Source organism: Lethenteron reissneri, chromosome 42 (assembly GCF_015708825.2).
Source record: "Lethenteron reissneri isolate LAM-NWPU_2019-01 chromosome 42, ASM1570882v1, whole genome shotgun sequence".
Taxonomy (NCBI): domain Eukaryota; kingdom Metazoa; phylum Chordata; class Hyperoartia; order Petromyzontiformes; family Petromyzontidae; genus Lethenteron; species Lethenteron reissneri.
In genome coordinates this window covers 395519-414705 of record NC_083820.1, presented here as the reverse complement: position 1 = coordinate 414705, position 19187 = coordinate 395519, and the positions used below count along the sequence as shown (strand labels likewise).

Sequence of the window (19187 nt, the reverse complement as noted above, 5' to 3'; positions counted from 1 at the left end):
GTTTTGTGGTATTGATAACAGTTAATAATCGTTGAGCAGAACCGTAAGAGATCTATGTTCATTACAAAAATAAGCAAATATTATTAACCTTTTATATAACTAAGCCGCTTCCGTTACTCGTGGAAATGACGTCCGCAATGTTAATGCAATACAGGATCGCAATTCGCTGTCCTCGAAATTCCAAAAAAGGATGTATTTATCTGTACGAAGGCAATCCATGACACTATTATCCAACAAACTTTAACCAGCCCATCACAAACCAAATAAATAACATTTCAACTTAATATTTTAGAATATAAGAGAACTTCCGCTCGAGATTCGAATAAGCCGGAAGTGACGTCACGTCTTCAAAAAAGGCGGGAAGGCGTTGCCCACCCGCCGCTCGCTCGGGGTCTGAGGGGGAATCGCGAAACCCGATAAAGTTTTAAGAACCGATAACCGAATAAACAAACAAGGGGGACAATGTACATCAAGTCGATCGTGGTGGACGGCTTCAAGTCGTACGCCCAACGCACAGAGATCTCCGACTGGGATCCGCTGTTCAACGCCATCACTGGGCTCAATGGCAGCGGCAAATCCAACATCCTGGACGCCGTTTGCTTTGTGCTCGGCATCTCCAACCTGTCTCAGGTGAACCTAGTCTGGCACCAGGGAATGTGTGTTTGTGTGAACCTTGCCCGGTACCAGTAGGAGAGCGAGCGTGAAGAAAGTGCGTGTGTGAGGATAGCGGTAGAGTGTCAGACGGTGTCTCTGTGAGTCCATGGTGCGATGTGTAAACATCGCCACTGGGGGAGACAAAGGCGGCCAGGCGTGGTGTTGGCCGCCCACCCCCTCGTGTACCAGGACGGCCTTAATAGGTGCTCGCCTACAGCACTTGCCCCAACAGTTTCTTCAGGCTATACGGGGGATCTTTGTCGTGTGTTAACCTAGCCTGGTGCAGTGTGGGGGAGAGGGCGTGCTTCGTGCTGAGCATCTTAAACCTGTATCAGGCGAACCTAGCCTGGCACCAGAGAGTGTGAGTGGTGTGTGCACCTAGCCTGGTACCAATGAGAGGGAGAGTGTGAGAATAGCGGGTGAGAGAGCAAGAGAGTGAGCAGAGCGGGAGTGTGTACGTGAACCTAGCCTGGCACCAGTGTGAGGGAGATATTGTGAGAAGTACTTGATTGTGTGTGAACCTGGCCTGACGAGAGAGACAGTGGTGCACCTAGCCTGGCACTAGTGTGACGGAGAGTGTGTGCTTTGTGCTGGGCATCTTCAACTTGTCTCAAGTGAACCTAACCTGGCACCAGTGAGAACGAGAGTGAGGAGAGTGGGAGTGTGTGTGTGTAAACCTAGCCTAGCATCAATCAGAGAGTGTGTCAACCTAGCCTTGTACCGTTTAACACGTAGAATTTCGCGACCAATATCAATAATACATGTTTTTTTTTGCGTTGGATCGAAAGGTTTTGGGTTAGATTGATAGTGAGAGTGTGTGTGCGAACCTCGCCTGGCACTATGGTGAGGGATTCATATTCTTAGTTCTTTCGGTAAAGTCACGTAGAAGGGAAATCAAATAAAACATAAAATTCTCACGACATTTTGGCCACAACGCAAGCAGGTGAAGAATCAGAGCTGTCGGAAAGACAGCGTCTTAATGAACACTGCTAAGCTTGGCAGCGTATTTTAAGCTGGGTGGGAGGAGGAGAGCGCCTTGACAAAGGAGTTTACATATCAACAGAGGAATTTAGCATATTGATGACATGCAGATATGGGGTTAGTCACTCCTTGCGGAATGTGTAGGCGGTGGGGGGTCTCAAAGTCATATTATGCTCGTGTATTATGTAGGATTAGCAGTAATAAAGGTAGGTAAATTTTAATAATAAAAAACTGCGGCAGCCAAACCACCGCGTATCAAGTTAGTGCATTATGTGGAAAAAAAAGAAAGGAGTTTCTAAAGAACTATAAATACCATAACTATCATACAATAAACCGATGTGAAAACAAACCCTAAATATAAACTACATCAATATAATCAATGTACGCAATATACTCTCCAATAAGCTGAGCTATTAATATTAAGTAACTGGGTATACTACACTATATAAGGAATACCATTTACACGCTTTTATTTAACTCGCTTTGTCTTGTATCCTCAAAAAATAAATCTTGTAACTCAATTTTTACACACTTCCCAATGTGCTATCGACTGCAAACTTCGTATAGGTATGTCATGCTGATGACAACAACACGATATTCTATCATAAAAAAATCCAAAACATATCTTTTAAAACTTTTTACACGCTTTTATTTAACTTACTGTATGTGTTGTCGTTTCCAAAAATCTTGTAACTCAATTTCAACCGTATTCCCAATGTCGTATCGACATCGACTGCAAACTTGGTATAGCTGTCATACTGATGACAATACTATATTCTATAATTCAAAATAAAAAATACATATTTTTAAACAATCTTTTTTACGGCTCTAATTGTCCACGCTCAACTGACGTTGCCTGTAAATTACCACGGTCCCTTACGTCACGGCAAGCCTCGGGGAGCCACACCGAGGGGCGGGGGATGTGGAAGGAGGAGAGGGGCGATGGGGGCAGGGGGAGGGGCAGCTCGGACAGTACATTTCATTAAAGCGTGTTTAAAAAAAAAGTATTTTTTAATATTTTATTCCTCAACGTTATCACCACGGAAAGCGGCGAGTGTTGTTCAGACGGACGAGTCCATCTATGCTCGGAACGGAGGAGGGGGGGGGGATAAAGAAAAACAACCACGATGCGCTACTCTGTCCTGTGTTGCGTTACAACTATGCTATAAACTAGACTACTATACATTACAATATTATACCCTCCAATCTAAACTACACTGTAATATCGTATACACAGCCCAATATAAGCTCTAACATGCATTATATTGATATGACTCCAATTAAACTTTTTTCTACATCACACGACTATACACCATACTATACACTGCCATAGACAAACGCCACTATTGAATTATACAATGCGTTACTATACACTACCCTATACCTTAGAGGCTTATACTATACATTGTAATATTACACTGTATTATTCTACAAACCCTGCTGTATACCACACTACTGTATATTCACTATACAATTACGATACTATATATTACCTTATACATTCTATTAAACATTACACTTATAAATCGAAACTACAATTTAATCAATGTACTCAATATACTTTCCAATAAGCTGAGCTATTCACATTAAGTAACTGGGTATACACTACACTATATAATGAATACCATATAGTGAACCGATAAAAAAACTAAAATATAAACTACATCAATATAATCAATATACTCTCTAATAAGCTGAGTATACATGTCAACAGAGGAATTTAGCATATTGACGCTAAATAACTGCAATTACCACTACTACCATACAATAAGCCGATATGAAAAAACTAAATATAAACTACATCAATATAATCAATGTACTCAATCGAAATTTATGGTGAGTGAGTTAGTGAACCAAGCTAGGTACCTGTGAATGAGAGCGAGTGTGAAGGTGACCCAAACGTCAGGACATTATTATACAGTGTAGCCCAAAGTCAGGTCACATTAGATTATTATTATTATTGTACAGGGTGGCCTCACATTAGGTTATTATTGTACAGTGTAGCCCAAAAGTCAGTACACATTGGGTTATTATTGTAATGGGTTCCGGAGACACTTGTAGAGGTAACTTCTTTATTACAATCCAACACTCAAACACTCCAACTCTCCAACTCTCCAACAGTCCTGATATTCTGTTCCAGCCTAGGTACACAGCCTAGGTACACAGCCTAGATACTCTACTCTGGCTACGCTCTGGAACTCGCCCTCACAAGGTCGTAGAGTCGGGAGTTCCAGAGTCCCACCACTGGCCCTCACAGCGTCCCAGGGTTCTCAGATGGCTGGTCTTGGGTCTTGGGTCTTGAGCTACAACTGGCCCTGATCGTCCAGGGAGCTCCCCTTTTATGCCTAGTCCCCAACGAGGGGTGGGGCCGTGTGCACCCCCAGATATCCCACAGGGCACACACAGTCCCCCCCGTTGGTGGCGCCAAGGGGCCCAAGCGCCTGGGCCGCCCAGGGTCCCAGAGCCCCCAGCAGCCCCTCCTTTCTTATGTCACTACATTATTATTGTAAAGTGTAGCCCAAAAGTCAGTACACATTGGGTTATTATTGTACAGTGTAGCCCAAAGTCAGTACGCATTGGGTTATTATTATTGTACAGTGTAGCCCAAAAGTCAATACACATTGGGTTATTATTTTCCAGGGTGGCCCAAAAGTCAGGATACAGGGTTATTACACAGGGTGGCCCAAAAGTCATGACACATAGGGTAGCCCAAAAGTCAGGACACATAGGGTTATGATTATACATGGTGGCCCAAATTCAATTGGTCTCCGCTCGATAAGTGAACATTTTGCTTGTTTTGCTTACAAATGGGTCTAATTTGCTCGTTGTAGCGAATTGTTGTAGAAAGAACACTCTTTAAGAGAGACGTGCCTGTACGGGGTGGCCCTAAATTCAGGACACATTGGGTTAATTCGTATATTTGAACACATTTTCAAACTGACTTTCATTATTAACATTATCAGAATGCATGAATTTTCTTTTGAAATTAATTTACAGGTGTAATATTTGAGCATTCTCTTTCTCTCTGTGCCTCTCTCTCTCTGTCTCCTTGTCTCCCTGTCTCTCTGTGTCTCTTCCTCCCCCCCTGTCACTGCCCCTCTCTCTGTAGGTGAGAGCAGCAAGTCTGCAGGAGCTGGTCTACAAGAACGGCCAGGCTGGCGTTACAAAGGCAACCGTCTCCATTACATTCGACAACCGTGACCGGAAACAGAGCCCCCTGGGGTTCGAAGGCCATGCGGAAATCACCGTCACCAGACAGGCACGCACATCCTTGCCTTTACTCCTCCACTCGCTCACTCACCCGCTCACTCACCCACTCGCTCACTCACCCGCTCACTCGCCCACTAACTCACCCACTCACTCACCCACTCACTCTCGCTCACTAATTCACCCGGAGAGAGAGGACCACGCGGAGATCCCGGTCACCAGACAGGGACGCAGCGCTTTAAATGTATCTGTGTATTTGTGTGTGCGCATATATATGTACGTGTGGGTGGGTGTGTGTCTCTGTGTCTCAGTGTCCCCTTGTGTCTCTCTGAGTCTTTGTCTGAGTGTCTTTTCTGTGCAGGTGGTGATTGGAGTCTTAGTGTCTCTGCATGTGTCTGCTCTGCCTGCCTCCTCTGTGCAGGTGGTGATTGGAGTCTCAGTGTCTCTGCATGTGTCTGCTCTGCCTGTCTCCTCTGTGCAGATGGTGATTTGCGGCAGGAACAAGTATCTGATCAGTGTCTCTTGTGTGCCTCTGTGTCTCTGCGTGTCTCCTCTGTTCAGGTGGTGATTGGCGGCAGGAACAAGTATCTGATCAACGGGGTGAACGCCACCACGGCGCGTGTGCAGGACCTCTTCCGCTCTGTGGGCCTCAACGTCAACAACCCCCACTTCCTCATCATGCAGGTACCTCCTCAACATCACCACTAACACCACCATTACCACCATCATCACCACCGTCATCACCACCATCAACGTCAACAACCCCCACTTCCTCAATGTAGGTACCACCTCTACATCATCAATATCATCAGCATCATCGTGCAGGTTAGACTATTGAAGGAGATGAGTGGTGAGTGGGTGGTGAGTGAGTGTTTTCTTGTTTTGCAGGGTCGCATCACCAAGGTTTTGAACATGAAGCCTCCTGAGGTGAGGCATTTGCCCTTGCCACCACTCGCCCTTTCCACCATTCACCCACTCATCGTGTCCACCCCTCACCACTGCTCACCCTCATCTCCTCACCTCTCCAGATCCTGGCAATGATTGAGAGACTGCAGGGACTCGTATCTCTTCTCCTCACCTCTGCTCCTTACCTCTCATCTCTGCACCTCTTCCCACAACTCCTCACCTTTCCCCACATCTCTCAGTGTCTCTTTTTTCCTCAGCGTCCCTTCCTTTCCTCAACCCCCCTCACCCCCCCTCACCTCACCCCAGATCCTAGCGATGATTGAGGAGGCTGTAGGGACCCATATCTCTGCTCCTCACCTCTCGTCTCCTTACCTCTGCTCCTGCCCTCCTTCACCTCTCCCCAACATCTCCTCACCTCTCCCCATGTCTCTCCTCGTCTCTCTATTCTGTCTCCTCGTCCCCACCCCTCCTCGTCTCTCCTCCTCACCTCTGCCCCTCACCTCACCCCAGATCCTGGCGATGATTGAGGAGGCTGCGGGGACCAGGATGTATGAGAGCAAGAAACTGGCAGCGCAAAAGACTATCGAGAAGAAGGAGGCCAAACTTAAGGAGATCAACGACGTGAGGGGACCTCCCGCTCACCACCTACGCTCACCACCTACGCTCACCACCTATGCTCACCACCTACACTTACTATGATCCACTTGCCATGAGTGACCCCTATGATCTCATGACCCCTGTCTCCATTTTTCCAGGTTCTGGATGAGGAAATTTCTCCAACGCTGGAAAAACTCAAACAGGTGAGGCACCGACACTTGCTATACACTGGCAACTCACTCGCCACCCACTCACCATATACTCACCACTCTCCCCTCCCGCTTCACCCCCAGGAGCGCACCTCCTACCTGGAATACAGCAAGCTGTGCCGGGAGCTGGATTCTCTCCGGCGCCTGGTGATCGCTCACCAGTTCTCCACGGCGAGCCAGGGCCAGGAAAACGCCGCTCTGCACCTCCAGAAGCTGCGTACTGATGAGCAGGAGGCGCGAGAGGAGGTAGAGAGGCTGGAGGAGGAGGAGAAGAAGAGGGAGGGAGAGCTGCGGGAGATGGAGAGGGAAAGGGACAAGGTGAGGATGAGTTGGAGGGAAGAGGAAGAGGGGGAGAGAGAGGTAGGGAGGGAGGGAGGCGGAGAGGGAGAGCTGTGGGAGATGGAGAGGAACATGGTGAGTGTGGGTGAGGGAAGGAGAGGGGGAGGGAGGTGATGTTAATAATGTTGATGATGGTGATGTTGATGGTGTGTAGGAGGCAGGAGGGGATCTGTCCTGTGTGGAGGAGGCCCTGACTCTTTGCGCAGTGTGCCCACGCCAAGGCCCAGAGCGTGCCCATGCCAAGGCCCTGAACCAGGCCCAGGCATGGTGATGATGATATTGATGGTTATGATGATGGTGGTGGTGATGTTGATGATGGTGTACAGGAGGCCGGAGGGGATCTGTCCCGTGTGGAGGAGGCCCTGACCCAGGCCCAGCGTGCCCACGCCAAGGCCCAGAGCACCCTGGACATCCGCACAGAGGCCCTGGCTACGGAGCAGGCCCACAGGGAGCAGCTGCTCGCTAACATGCAGGAGGTACCTCCTCGCCGACCTCGGTCACCTCCCTAACTCACCTCTCTCTCACCATGTCTCTCTCTGCAGGCCACATCTCATCCAATCTTTAGTTTCAAACGTCAATTCATGTTTTACTTGTGATATTCAATAAAAAAAATAAGTTAGGTAAACTACCACGATTAAACTACCCCAACATCTAAATACCGCCCCCCTAAAAAAACCTTATTGCTGCGTTTAAAACAAGTATTTTTATGTTCAGATAATATGAATCATCGTATTACTGATATTTAGAGAGATAAGTGAATGTGTTTTGTGACCAGGTGTATGGGGCTTGGGTGGTCTGTGGAAATGTTTTGCTGAGTGGTCCGCAGGCCAAAAGCTGTTTGAGAAACGCTGCTCTAGACTAGGTGAACTTCACCTCCGGGCTCGCAGGTCGTGTCTCGCTCACAGTGTCTCCCCCTCTCTCACCCCTTCTCTGCCCCCAGGACGCCATTGCCCGCGACGCCAAGCGCTCCCAGGTTGTGGCGCTGGAGGCGGCGCTGGCGTCGGCGTTGGCATGCTCCCAGGAAGCGGCGAGGGGCCTGCAAGAAGCTCAGGCGCGCTTCGCGGCGGCCTCGGTGGGCCTCTCGGAGGATGGGCAAGGTGGCCACGCCGCCACGCTGGCCGAGCAGATCCTGAAGTGCCGCCAGGAGGCCAGCCAGGCCCAGACTGAAGCTGCGCAGGCAAGGGAGGAGGCCTCTGGGCCTACTAACTCGTGCATTCACCCACCCGTTCTCATTCGCCGTCCTGGAGTACCCACTCAACAACCCACCCCACCCCGTGCCCCCCAGGCTCAGATGAAGCTGTCCCACGTGCAGCGCGAGCTGCAGCAGCGCAAGGCGGAGGAGGGCCGCACCACGGAAGCCTACACTCGCGACCAGCAGGCTCTGTCTCGCTTGAAGACCCGAGCCCAGGGCCTACTCAGGGACATGGCCGCCCTGGGCTACACGGGTAACACGGGGGGTGGAGGAGAAAAGGGAGAGCGTGCAGGAGAGAGTAACGGAGGGAGGGGAGGGGAGAGGAGCGACACTGGGTGGGGGGTGGAGAGGGGCGTAGTGGAGGGGTTAACGTGCTGCGCTACTACGAACCCGGCAACCCGAGTTTGATTCCCGCTCACGGCCAACACCAGTGACAATTATGTGATCCCTCATTGACCTCCCCTAAGTTGACTCGGCCTTAATTGAGTACCTGTGAATGTCACCATCGAGGGAAACAGGAGGTCTGGTGTGGTGCTGGCCGCCCACCCCCTCGTGTACCACGCAGACCTTAGCAGCACTTGCCCCAACACTGTTGAGGCTATATGGGGGAGCTTTGTCTTTGAGTCTGTGTGTTACTCTTTGGTTTTTTCGGTAAAGTGGGGACAACGTAGCGAGAGCTGGAAACCCAAGTTCGATTCCCGCTCACGGCCACCACCACAAGTGGTAATGGTAACGGCAGCAATTATCTAAACAATCGGTCCTGGGCCTCCTCCCCAAGGTCAACTCGGCCTAAAATGAGTACTTGGTGCAGTGTGCAGTAAATATCGCCACTGGAGCAGCTGTGTGTGGCTGTTACCATGGAGACATTGGAGAGGCGAAGCTTAACTACACTATAAACTAAACTATATTTATTTTACCAGGTAAGGCCCCACTGAGCTATGTAGCTCTTTTTCAGAATCGACTTGGCTATCAAAAATGATAGCTCAACGAAGTGGCTTATCACGTGGAAATTTATAGCATCCAATACTCTAAAGGGGTGATGTTGATTCTAAATGTTGAATGGAAAAACTGGAGGTCCTGGGGAGAGAAACGTGCAAACTCCAAATATGCAGCAGGTGTCAGGTTTGGGATTGAACCCACGACTTCCTGTACACCAGGCGAGGTAGTTAACATAACAGGCGGTGTCCAGCTGTAGAGGGGCAGCTGTGTGTAACTGTTATCATGGAGACGGTAGGGAGGCTAACAGGCGGTGTCCGGATGTAGAGGGCCAGCTGGAGATGCTGCAGAAGAAGATGAAGGAGCTGGCCGCGGAGGAGTCGGCGATGAGAGAAAAAGTAGACCGGGCGGTCGCCAGCATGCCCCAGCTCCAGTTTGATTACCGGTGGGTGGATCTGTTATTCACCTGCTCAATCATTTACCCATTCACTTGCTCCATCGCCACCACACCCCAGCTCTAGTTTGACTACCGGTGGGGTGGGTCTGTTGCTAGCTCACTCACCCACTCGCTCATTCACCCACTCACTCACTAAACTACCCACCCACTCATTCACCTGCTCGCTCATTCACCCACTCATTCACCTGTTCGCTTACTCACCCACTCGCTCATGGTCTTACGCGCTCATTCATGCGCTCCCTCACTCGTTTGCTCGCTAACTCACTCGCTCCCTCACTCACTCGTTCACTTGTTCACTCACACACTCACCTACCCATTCACCTGTTAGCTCGCTCGCTCGCTCACTCGCTCACTCACTACTCTCCCTCTTTTCGTGTTGCCTCCTCTCTCTTCACTCCTCACCCTGCTCCCCACCGCCATGCTCGCGCGTGCCCTGTGCAGGGACCCCGAGCGGGGCTGGGACCGTGGCCGTGTGCGGGGCCTGGTGGCGTCTTTGCTCCGCGTGGAGGATCCTGCATCCGCCACTGCTCTGGAGGTGGTGGCCGGGGGTAAACTCTACAACGTGGTGACTGACACCGAGGTGAGCGCCCACGCTCACTCATGCTCGCCGACACTCGCCCACACCCATCCACCATCCTGGAGGTGGTGGCCGGGGGTAAACTCTACAATGTAATGACCAACACCGTGGTGAGCGCCCAGTCCTCACCTGCGCTCACCCACACTCACCCGGTGAGTGGCTCGCCCATGCTCGCTCCCTGTGTGTCACCGTGTCTCTCTCACTGTGTTGCAGTTGACAGGGAAGCTCCTGCTGGAGCGTGGCTGCCTGCGGCGCAGAGTCACGGTGATTCCGCTGAACAAGATCAGCCCCAGCGTCACCCCCCCCAGCGTCAGCACCATTGCGCGCAGCCTCGTGAGCACCCTGCCGTGTCTCCCCTCCGTGTCTCCTCACCGTGATCTCCCCGTGTCTCTCCTCACCCCCGTGATCTCCACATGTCTTCTATGTCCCCGTGTCTCCTTCCCGTGTCCCTGTCTCCTCACCCTCCGCGTCTCTCTCCTCACTCACCATGTCTCCCCCCTCACCCCCCGTGTCTCCCTCCTCACCCCCCCCACGTCTCACCCCCCTGCGTCTTCCCCCCCTCACCCCCCGCGTCTCACCCCTCCCGTCCCTGCGTCTTCCCCCCCCCCTCATTCCCCACATCTGACCCCCCACGTCTCCCCCCTCACCCCTTCCGAGTCTTCATCGTCACCCCCCCCCCTGCGTTTCCCCACTCACCCCTGCCGCATCTCCCCCAGGCGGACGGTGTCTCTCCCGCGCTGTCCCTCGTGTCTCCGCGCTCTCCCTGTGATCTCCCTGCGCTGGAGTTTGTTTTCGGCGCGGCGTTCGTCTGCCCGACGATGGACGCGGCGCGTGCCGTGGCCTTCGACCCTCGGGTGTCCACGCGGGCGGTGACGCTGGACGGGGACTCCTTCAGTCCGCACGGCACACTCACTGGGGGGGCGCGGGCACAGGTAGGTCACTCGCCATCACCACGCTTACCACCACGCTCACACCACTATTACCATCACTCGCCACGGGGGCAGCGACGCTGGATGGAGGCTTCTTCAGCCCGCACGGCACGCACACGAGTGGGGGCGCAGGCACAGGTGGGTCGCTCACCACCACCACACTCACCACTATCACCGCCACGCTCACCACCCCCCCTGGGTGTGCAGGTGGTGAGCGTGCTGGTGAGAGTGGAGCAGCTGCTCACCCTGCAGGATAAGCTTAAAGAGTTGGAGGAGAAGGGGAAGAGGATGGACGAGGAGGCTCGCACACTCACCAAGCTCGCAGAGAGGTGAGCGTGGTGAGGGGGCAGGTGAGGAGTGTGGAGGGGAGTGATGGGCTAGGAATGTGGTGGAGAAGGGGTGGTGAGGAGTGGGGAAGAGGCTTCCTCGCTCACCCAGCTCGTAGAGCGGTGGGGGGGTCAGGAACGTGATGAAGAGTGTGGGGAGGTGGGTCGAGATGAGGAGGGGTGTAGGGAGATGAGTGGGTGGTGGGGAGGGTAGTGCAGGAGCATGGTGAGGAGTTTGGAGAGTGGGGGTGAGGAGCGGAAGAGGGTGGAGGAAGCTCGCACACTCTGCCAGCTTGCGGAGCGGTGAGGAGTGTAGGAAGGGGAGGCTGGATGAGGAGTGTAAAGGGTGTTGTGGGGGGATAGCATGGTGAGAGCAGGAGTGGAGTGGGGAGGAGATTGACTGTGTCTATCCGTTTGTCCTCCCTCTTTCTCTTTCAGGCACCGTGAGCTGCGCCAGCAGCAGGAGTTGGTGGCGCAGGAGGTGGAGCAGCTGCAGCAGAAGCTGGAGCTCAGCACTCACCATAAGCTCCAGACGGAGCTCGCCGCACTCGCCACCTCCATCGGTGAGCCACTCACCCATCCACTCACCCAGACACTCACCACCAGAAGCTGGAGATCAGCAGTCACCACAAGCTCCAGACAGAGCTCACCACGCTCACCACCTCCATCGATGAGCCACTCGCCTCCCCACTCAACACTTTCATCGGTGAGCTGCTTCCTCCCCCTCTCCCCAAATCTGTCTCTCTCCCTATATATCTCACTCTCTCTCTCCACGTGTCTCTTTCTCCCTCTCTTTTTCCGCTTCTTTCCCCCGTCTCCCTTTCCATGTAGAGGAGGTGAGGAGAGAACAATGTGTGTGTCTCTCTCTCTCCCTGTATCCTCCCTCCTTCCCTCCCTATCTCTCCCCGGGTCTCTGCTCCGACTCTCCATCTCTCTCCGTGTCTCTCTCTCTCCCCATCTCTGTTGCTCTCCGTGTGTCACTCTCTCTCTCACCCTCTCTCTTTTTCCCTCTCTCTCCCTGTTTCTCTTTAGCAGTGTCTTTTTCACCTTTACCCACTCTGTGCATCTCTCTCCCTCTTTTTTCCTTTCCCCACCCCCTCTCTCCCTTCTCTCTCCCTCTCTGTAGAGGAGCTGAGTGCGGCGCCTGCTCTCTGCGAGGAGCGGAGAGCGGCCGCGTTGCAGCGCCTCCACTCCCTGGAGGAGCGACTCCAGAACGCCGAGCGGGACCGGCGCCACGAGCAGGAGGGGGCCTCTAGCGCCCTCGAGTTGGCACGGGGGACAGCCCAGAAGCTAGCGGGGATCGCCAGGGAGGCACAGCAGGTGAGGTGGTGGTGAGGGGGTGGGTGGCAGGTTGAGGGAGTGGTTGGGTGGGTAAATTAGGTGATGGATAGGTGAGTTGGGTGAATTAATGAGTGGGAGGGTGAGCAAGTAGATGGGTCGGTGAGTGGGTAGTGCAATTGATGGATGGGTGAATTAACGCATGAGTGTGAGAGTAAGCGAGCAGATAGTGCATGAGCTATTGGGAGGGTGATTGGGTGAATTAAGTGGGTCATTGAGTGAGTGAACTCTAACCACCCCCCCCCCCCTTGCCAGTCTCTGTCCACTGTTAGGCTGGAGGTGGAGGAGCTAGAGAAGGAGGCGCTGGTGGGGCAGCAGGAGCTGCAGAGGGTGGAGGCGGCCACGCTCTCCCTGGAGGAGACCGTCCGGGAGCTCAGCGCCTCTGCTGAGAGCTTGCAGGTATCTACCTGCTCACTCGCCTACCCACCCACTCACCTTCCCACATACTCACCTACCCAATCACTTTTTTTTTTTACCTGGAAAGGCCCACTGAGATTTTTTCAGACGTGACCTGGCCAAAGAATTATACCCCAATGCAGTGGCTTATTATGTGGAAATTTATAGTAGCCAAATACTCAATGCATATTTCTAAATGTGGAAGGAAGAACCAGAGGACCCGGAGAAAAATCCATGCGACCACTGGGAGAGAGACATGCGAATTCCATCGAACCCACAACCTCCCACAACCTCCTGTATACTGGGCGAGGTAGTTAACATCTTGCCACCCGAGTCGCCCTAATCCACCCCCGTGTCTCTTCTTCTGCCTGTGTGCCACAGGCGCGTGTCTCCGAGTGCCAGAGCCACGTGACGGAGCTCCAGGAGGTGCTGCGTGCCCGCCAGGAGGCGCTGGGGGAGGCGGCGAGGGCGCTGGAACAGCTGCGGGCGCGGCGCGGCGCTGCCGCTCTCACCCTGACGGAGCGCGGGCACGCAGTGGGGCGACACCAGCGGGACGCCCTGGACAACGCAGCCAAGGTACCCGCCACTCACTCACTCAATCACTCATTCACTCAACCATTCACTCACTCAACCACTTCATCCCCCACTCACTCGCTCAACCACTCACTCACTCAACTGCTCACTTAACCACTTACTCGCTCGTTCGCTGAACTGCTCTATCAACTGCTTGTTTGCTCAACCGCTCCCTTGCTCAACCGTTCGCTCAACCGCTTGCTCAACCGCTCGCTCAACCACTGACGCTCAACCACTCGCGCTCAACCACTCACCCACTCACGCTCAATCACTCACTCACCCACTCGACCATTCACTCAGCCGCTCCTGAATCCCCACTAACCCCCTCTCTCTCCTCCCGCTCTCTCTTAGGTGGATCGTCTGCTCAAAGAGAATGCGTGGATCTCCACAGAGCGCGCTCTATTTGGCCGCCCCAACACGGCGTACGACTTCGCCGCCAGCGACCCAAGCGATGCTGCCCGGAGGCTATCGCGCCTGGAGCAGACACGCCAGCGGATGGTGCACACCGTTAACGAGAGGGCCATGAACTTGCTGGCCCAGTCCGAGGAGAAGGTGAGGGAGAGACAGGGGCGGGGAGAGAGAGGCAGGGAGAGGGGGAGATGAGAGAGGGGGACGAGGAAGACACGGGAAGAGTGAGACAGATCCTGAGACTCTGATCCTGTGTGACCCAATGACCCCAGTACGTGGACCTGATGAAGAAGAAGCGGATCGTGGAGAACGACAAAACCAAGATCTTCAGCGCCATGCAGGAGCTGGATCTCAAGAAGAATGAGGCTCTTAACCTGGCCTGGAGACAGGTACCACACTCGCCACTCGCTAACCACTCACTCACCATGGAGGAGCTGGATCTCAATAATAACAAGGCTCTCTGGCCTGGAGACAGGTCCCATGCTGACCACTCATTCACCACCATACTCTCCAAGCACTCACACACTATACTCACCACCCACTTACCACGGAGGAGCTGGATCTCAATAAGAACAAGGCCCTCCACCTGGCCGAGAGGCAAGTTCCACGTTCACCATTCACCACCATAATCACCATTCACTCGCCACCATACCAGTCTCTCTCCCCTCATCTCTCCTCTCTCTCTCCCCCCCCCTGCATGCATCTCCCTCTGCCCGCGTGCGTCTCTTTCCAGGTGAATGGAGACTTCAGCTCCATATTCTCCACGCTGCTGCCTGGCTCCCAGGCGCGTCTCACTCCCGTGGAGTCCTCTTCCTCCTCCACCTCCTCCACCTCCTCGCTGCTCCAAGGCCTGGAGTTTCGTGTGGCTCTGGGCTCCGTCTGGAAGGAAAATCTGAGCGAGCTGAGCGGAGGCCAGAGGTGAGGGAGGGGTCCCTGTCGGTTGTGTATATATGTGTGCATCTGTGTATTTTTCTCTGTGCTATCCAGGTCCCTGGTGGTGCTCTCTGATCCTGGCGATGCTGCTACCTCTCGGCATATCTCTCTATATATGTTTATCTTTGTATCTCTCTCTCTGCTGGATAGGTCACTGGTGGCCCTATCCCTGATCCTGGCCATGCTGCTCTTCAAGCCGGCTCCGATTTACATCCTGGACGAGGTGGACGCCGCCCTGGACCTCTCCCACACCCAGAACATCGGACACATGCTGCGCACTCATTTCCTCACCTCGCAGGTACAACAACAGCTGCCAATCGCCATTAAGTGGCGATGACATCACCATGGCGCTTGTGCCAGGCTTCGTGCACTTTAACGCCACGATAACTGTTGAATGCCTGCTGGCAGGAGATCACAGGACGGAGCCAGGTGCTATGGGTTGACTGAGATGACTGGCAGATGCACCACCTGCATGCCCCTTCCTGTGCCAACTTGCTGTGTTTTAGCCGCCCAGCGCTCCGCTTTTTGTTGTTGCTTTTCCCCTCATGGTGCTTGTAGCCACTACAGTGGCCAATGGGGGCTCTGGATGGATGCAATCGGCTGGTAACCCTTCCACCTTCAATTCATTTACCACTAAATTACGTGAGAAATATCTGTCTTAGCTTTTGCTGGAGGCCCCAGTGGGACAGGCATCTATGAAGACTCGCAGGTACTCGCACACACAACAACAACAGACGCCATTCGCCACTAAGCGGCGGTGACGTCGCCACAGCGCTTGTCAGGCCAGATGCACTCTGAAGCCTCGTGAAGTGTCAAAGGCTCGGCAATAGGTTACGGGACAGATGCAGGTGCCATTGGTTGTGCACGGTTGCAATTTACTTTGCTCAGTCGGTGTTAGCCACTGAGGTTGTGACGGGGTTTCTCTTTTCATTCCTGTTGCCCTGGGCCCCCGGTACTGTTCCTGTTCTGATGTTATGAGCACTGATGCCTACTTCTTTGAGGGCGATATTGGCACATAAAATAAGATCGATTGATTGACTTGAGATGACTGGCAGATGTACCAGCTCTACCCCCTACTGTGCCAAAGTGCTGTAATTTAGCTGCCCAGCACTCAGCTCATTGTTGTGAGGGTTGCTCCTCTGCTCTCCTCTGTTGTTGGAGGGTGACTACCTCCAACTGCCCAGTAGCGTTCTTCACAAGCATCCTCCACAGAGGCCGATCTTAACAGCACTTCGGCAAGTCTACCCAGCTGCACATCCTCCCGTACCTCATCACTCCATCTCTTTTTCAGCTCGTGTCGTGCCCGTTTAGCCCTCTCTATGCAGCCAAATAGAAGCAACTTTGCCATGCGGTGGCTGGGCATGCGGGCTCCATAACCCAGCCAATGCAGCCTTGACCACCAGAGCTCACTGATGGGAATGTGTCCAGATCTTTCAAGGATTTGAGAGCTGCTCACATAATCCAGCCTTGTTAAACACAGAATGGATTGTAGGCAGGTCAGTCTGAATGTTTCTAACTGGTGCAGATGTTCCATTAGAGGGGTCCACGTTTTGCACTCGCCCACACACCTACTCATTCATTCACTCCTACACCCAGAACATCGGACACATGTTGTGCACTCGCTTCTTCACCTTGCAGATACGCTCACATGCACGCTTACCCGTATACCCACTCACCCGTACATTCGCCTGCATAATCCCTCACCCGCACTATGGCTGGACTTCTGTGCCAGGCTAGGTGTTGGTCATGGGACAGACCCCAGGTGCTATGGGTTTGACCCACTGCTGTCTCTCCCCATCTCTCTCCCCCCCTCCGTCTGTCCCCCCCCCTCCATTTCTGTGTGTCTCCCCCATGTATCTCTCCCCATCTTGCTCTCCCTATGCCCCCCCTCCATGTCTCTTTGTCCCCTTGCAGTTCGTGGTGGTCTCTCTCAAGGATGGGATGTTCAACAACGCCAACGTGCTCTTCAAGACGCGCTTCGTAGAGGGCGTTTCAACGGTGACGCGGCATACCAACGCCACCACCACCTCTCGACCAGCAGCCCCCTCCTCATCCTCTACGAAGGGAAGGGGAGAGGGAGAGGAGAAAAAGGCAAAGAGAGGGAGACTGGGTGATGAGTAGAGTAGCAGGGAGGAGAGGGGGAGTGGGGAAGAGAGAGACTAGACTAATCTAGATTTGATGTTTTCGTGACTGCAGGGATCCATACTCTTTTGTTCTTTCGGTAAAGTCACGTAGGTATAAAATAAAATGAATTAAATCACGTTTCGGGCGCAACACAAGCGTCCGTCATCAGGTGGGACAACCACAGAAAGAGACGATTGTTGAAGTGGGCAAAAAGTCTGCTTGAGTGTAAAGACTAGACTGTCCCATCTCTCGTGTATGTTAGAAATCCACGTGGTATATATAAATGGATCGTCATACGACGTCTCTCCTGTCTCATGGTGTTATTCGTGAGAAATCAGCAGGGTATCTGTAAATGAATTGCTTTTATGTCCTTCTCTTTGTGGCTATGGCTGTGTCTCTAATGATGTCCGCGTCTATAATTAATGCTAGAATAAGTGTGGTATCTGTAAATGGATCGATCACTTGACATCTACCGGTCTGCATCTCCAGTTCTGTTTCTCTAGTTATTTGAAATCCGTGTGGTATCTGTAAACGGATCTCTGTCTTTCTCTCATTAGGTCTCTTTTGTTATTAAAAGTCAATGGGATATCCTAAAGTGAATTGCTTTACATGTCTATTTCTAATTAGTTATCGATACTCAGTTTTGCCACTTCACAATAGAATAAATGTGATGTGTAAATGATTACTAAAAAAGTGTATTACGTATCTTAAATGTCAATGTAAATGTATCACTCTACATCTTTACTTACGTCTCTGCTTGTACAGTAGACCCTTGAATATCACGGGGTTACATTCTTGGAAAATGACGCAAAAGCCAAAATAATTAAGCCTTAACCTACATAATGGTTAGGCACACGGCAACCAAAAAGGCTCATCGCAATTGAAATAATTTCTGTACTGTATGACAAATAAACAAAAAACTTAATTTAAATAAACGTGTAAAAACCCTAGACTAAAAACATTCCTAAACAATACTAGGTAGAAATACTGTACTTATCAATGATCTAAGGCGGGTGTACTTTTTTCCTAGGACTGGGGAGCGAGTGTAACGGTATGAACCTGGTGACGCGAGTTTGATTCCCGCGCACACCTAACCCCCGTGACGATTATCTGAATCGGCCCTGTGCCTCCCCTAGGTCGACTCAGCCTTAAATGAGTACCTGGTGCGATGTGTAAATGTCACCAATGGGGAGACAAAGGCGGCCGGGCGTGGTACTGGCAGTTCCGGCCTTCATAGGCGCTCACGAACAGCACTTGCCCCAACAGTGTTAATAGGCGACACGGGAAGTCTGCCAGATGCGAGCACAGCAAAGGTTGAGGTGCCACTGACTGCCTCATCCACCCGAAATCACGCAACCAATGATACAGTACTTCCGTGTACAGTATACCCGTCAAAGGCCAAAACTAACCCTGGCGACAGCTACATTGGTATTTACAGGTTGCCTGCGTTAGGTTAAAACCACAAACGATAAACCGCGATATTCAAGGGTCTCCTGTATACTTGGTAGGGTATCTCTAAACGGATCATTATACACCTGAATGTTCCATCTTCCCATGGGATTGTGTGTGGGAATGCCAACGGTGTCATGATTGGCCTTTTTGGAGGAGGCTCGTGAAGGATGCTACCGTGATGCTCAAAACAACGACCAGAGTGCCAGGAGGCTAAAATACAGCAAGTTGGCACAGTAGGGGACACAGCTGGTGCCATCTGCCAGTCAACCCATGGCACCTGGGTCTGTCCCATGACCTGTTGGTGAGCCTTCAACACTTCATGGCCTTAGTGTACCTGGCCTGGCACAGGTGCTGTCACTGCCACTTAGTAGTGAATGGCAACTATTGTTGGTTGAGTTGCGGTGAGGGATGTAGACGTGGTTGTGATGGATGATGCTGTAGTTGTCTGCACACTGCAATAATAAACTGCTTTTGCAAAGTCTCCCCTTCGAGTCACTTGCTACATAACCCATGGGGGGGGGGGTGTTATGGGGTTGAGCTTACCAGGAGCTGCTCACTCAGGGCAGGGAGTGTGGAACAAAAAGGGGGCAAATGGGTTGGTGGGTGTGAGTGCATGGGTGCATTGGTTCAAGCAGCTGGTTGCTGATACTGAA

The 19187-nt window shown here is 52.3% G+C and overlaps 1 protein-coding gene across 1 annotated transcript; it reads left to right on the top strand.

The window, feature by feature from the left end:
- The first annotated feature begins 300 nt into the window (after positions 1–300).
- Positions 301–19015, top strand: LOC133353100 (structural maintenance of chromosomes protein 2-like). Its single transcript, XM_061569224.1, has 24 exons — positions 301–630; positions 4745–4894; positions 5404–5526; positions 5731–5769; positions 6259–6369; positions 6504–6548; positions 6639–6872; positions 7220–7369; positions 7834–8070; positions 8179–8338; positions 9349–9466; positions 9920–10058; positions 10269–10388; positions 10772–10987; positions 11192–11313; positions 11749–11873; positions 12437–12630; positions 12904–13047; positions 13426–13620; positions 13969–14169; positions 14298–14414; positions 14759–14943; positions 15109–15256; positions 16873–19015. The coding sequence occupies exons 1-24, from the start codon at positions 463–465 to the stop codon at positions 17077–17079; spliced, it is 3648 nt and encodes a 1215-aa protein (XP_061425208.1). The 5' UTR covers positions 301–462; the 3' UTR covers positions 17080–19015.
- The last annotated feature ends 172 nt before the right edge of the window (positions 19016–19187 follow it).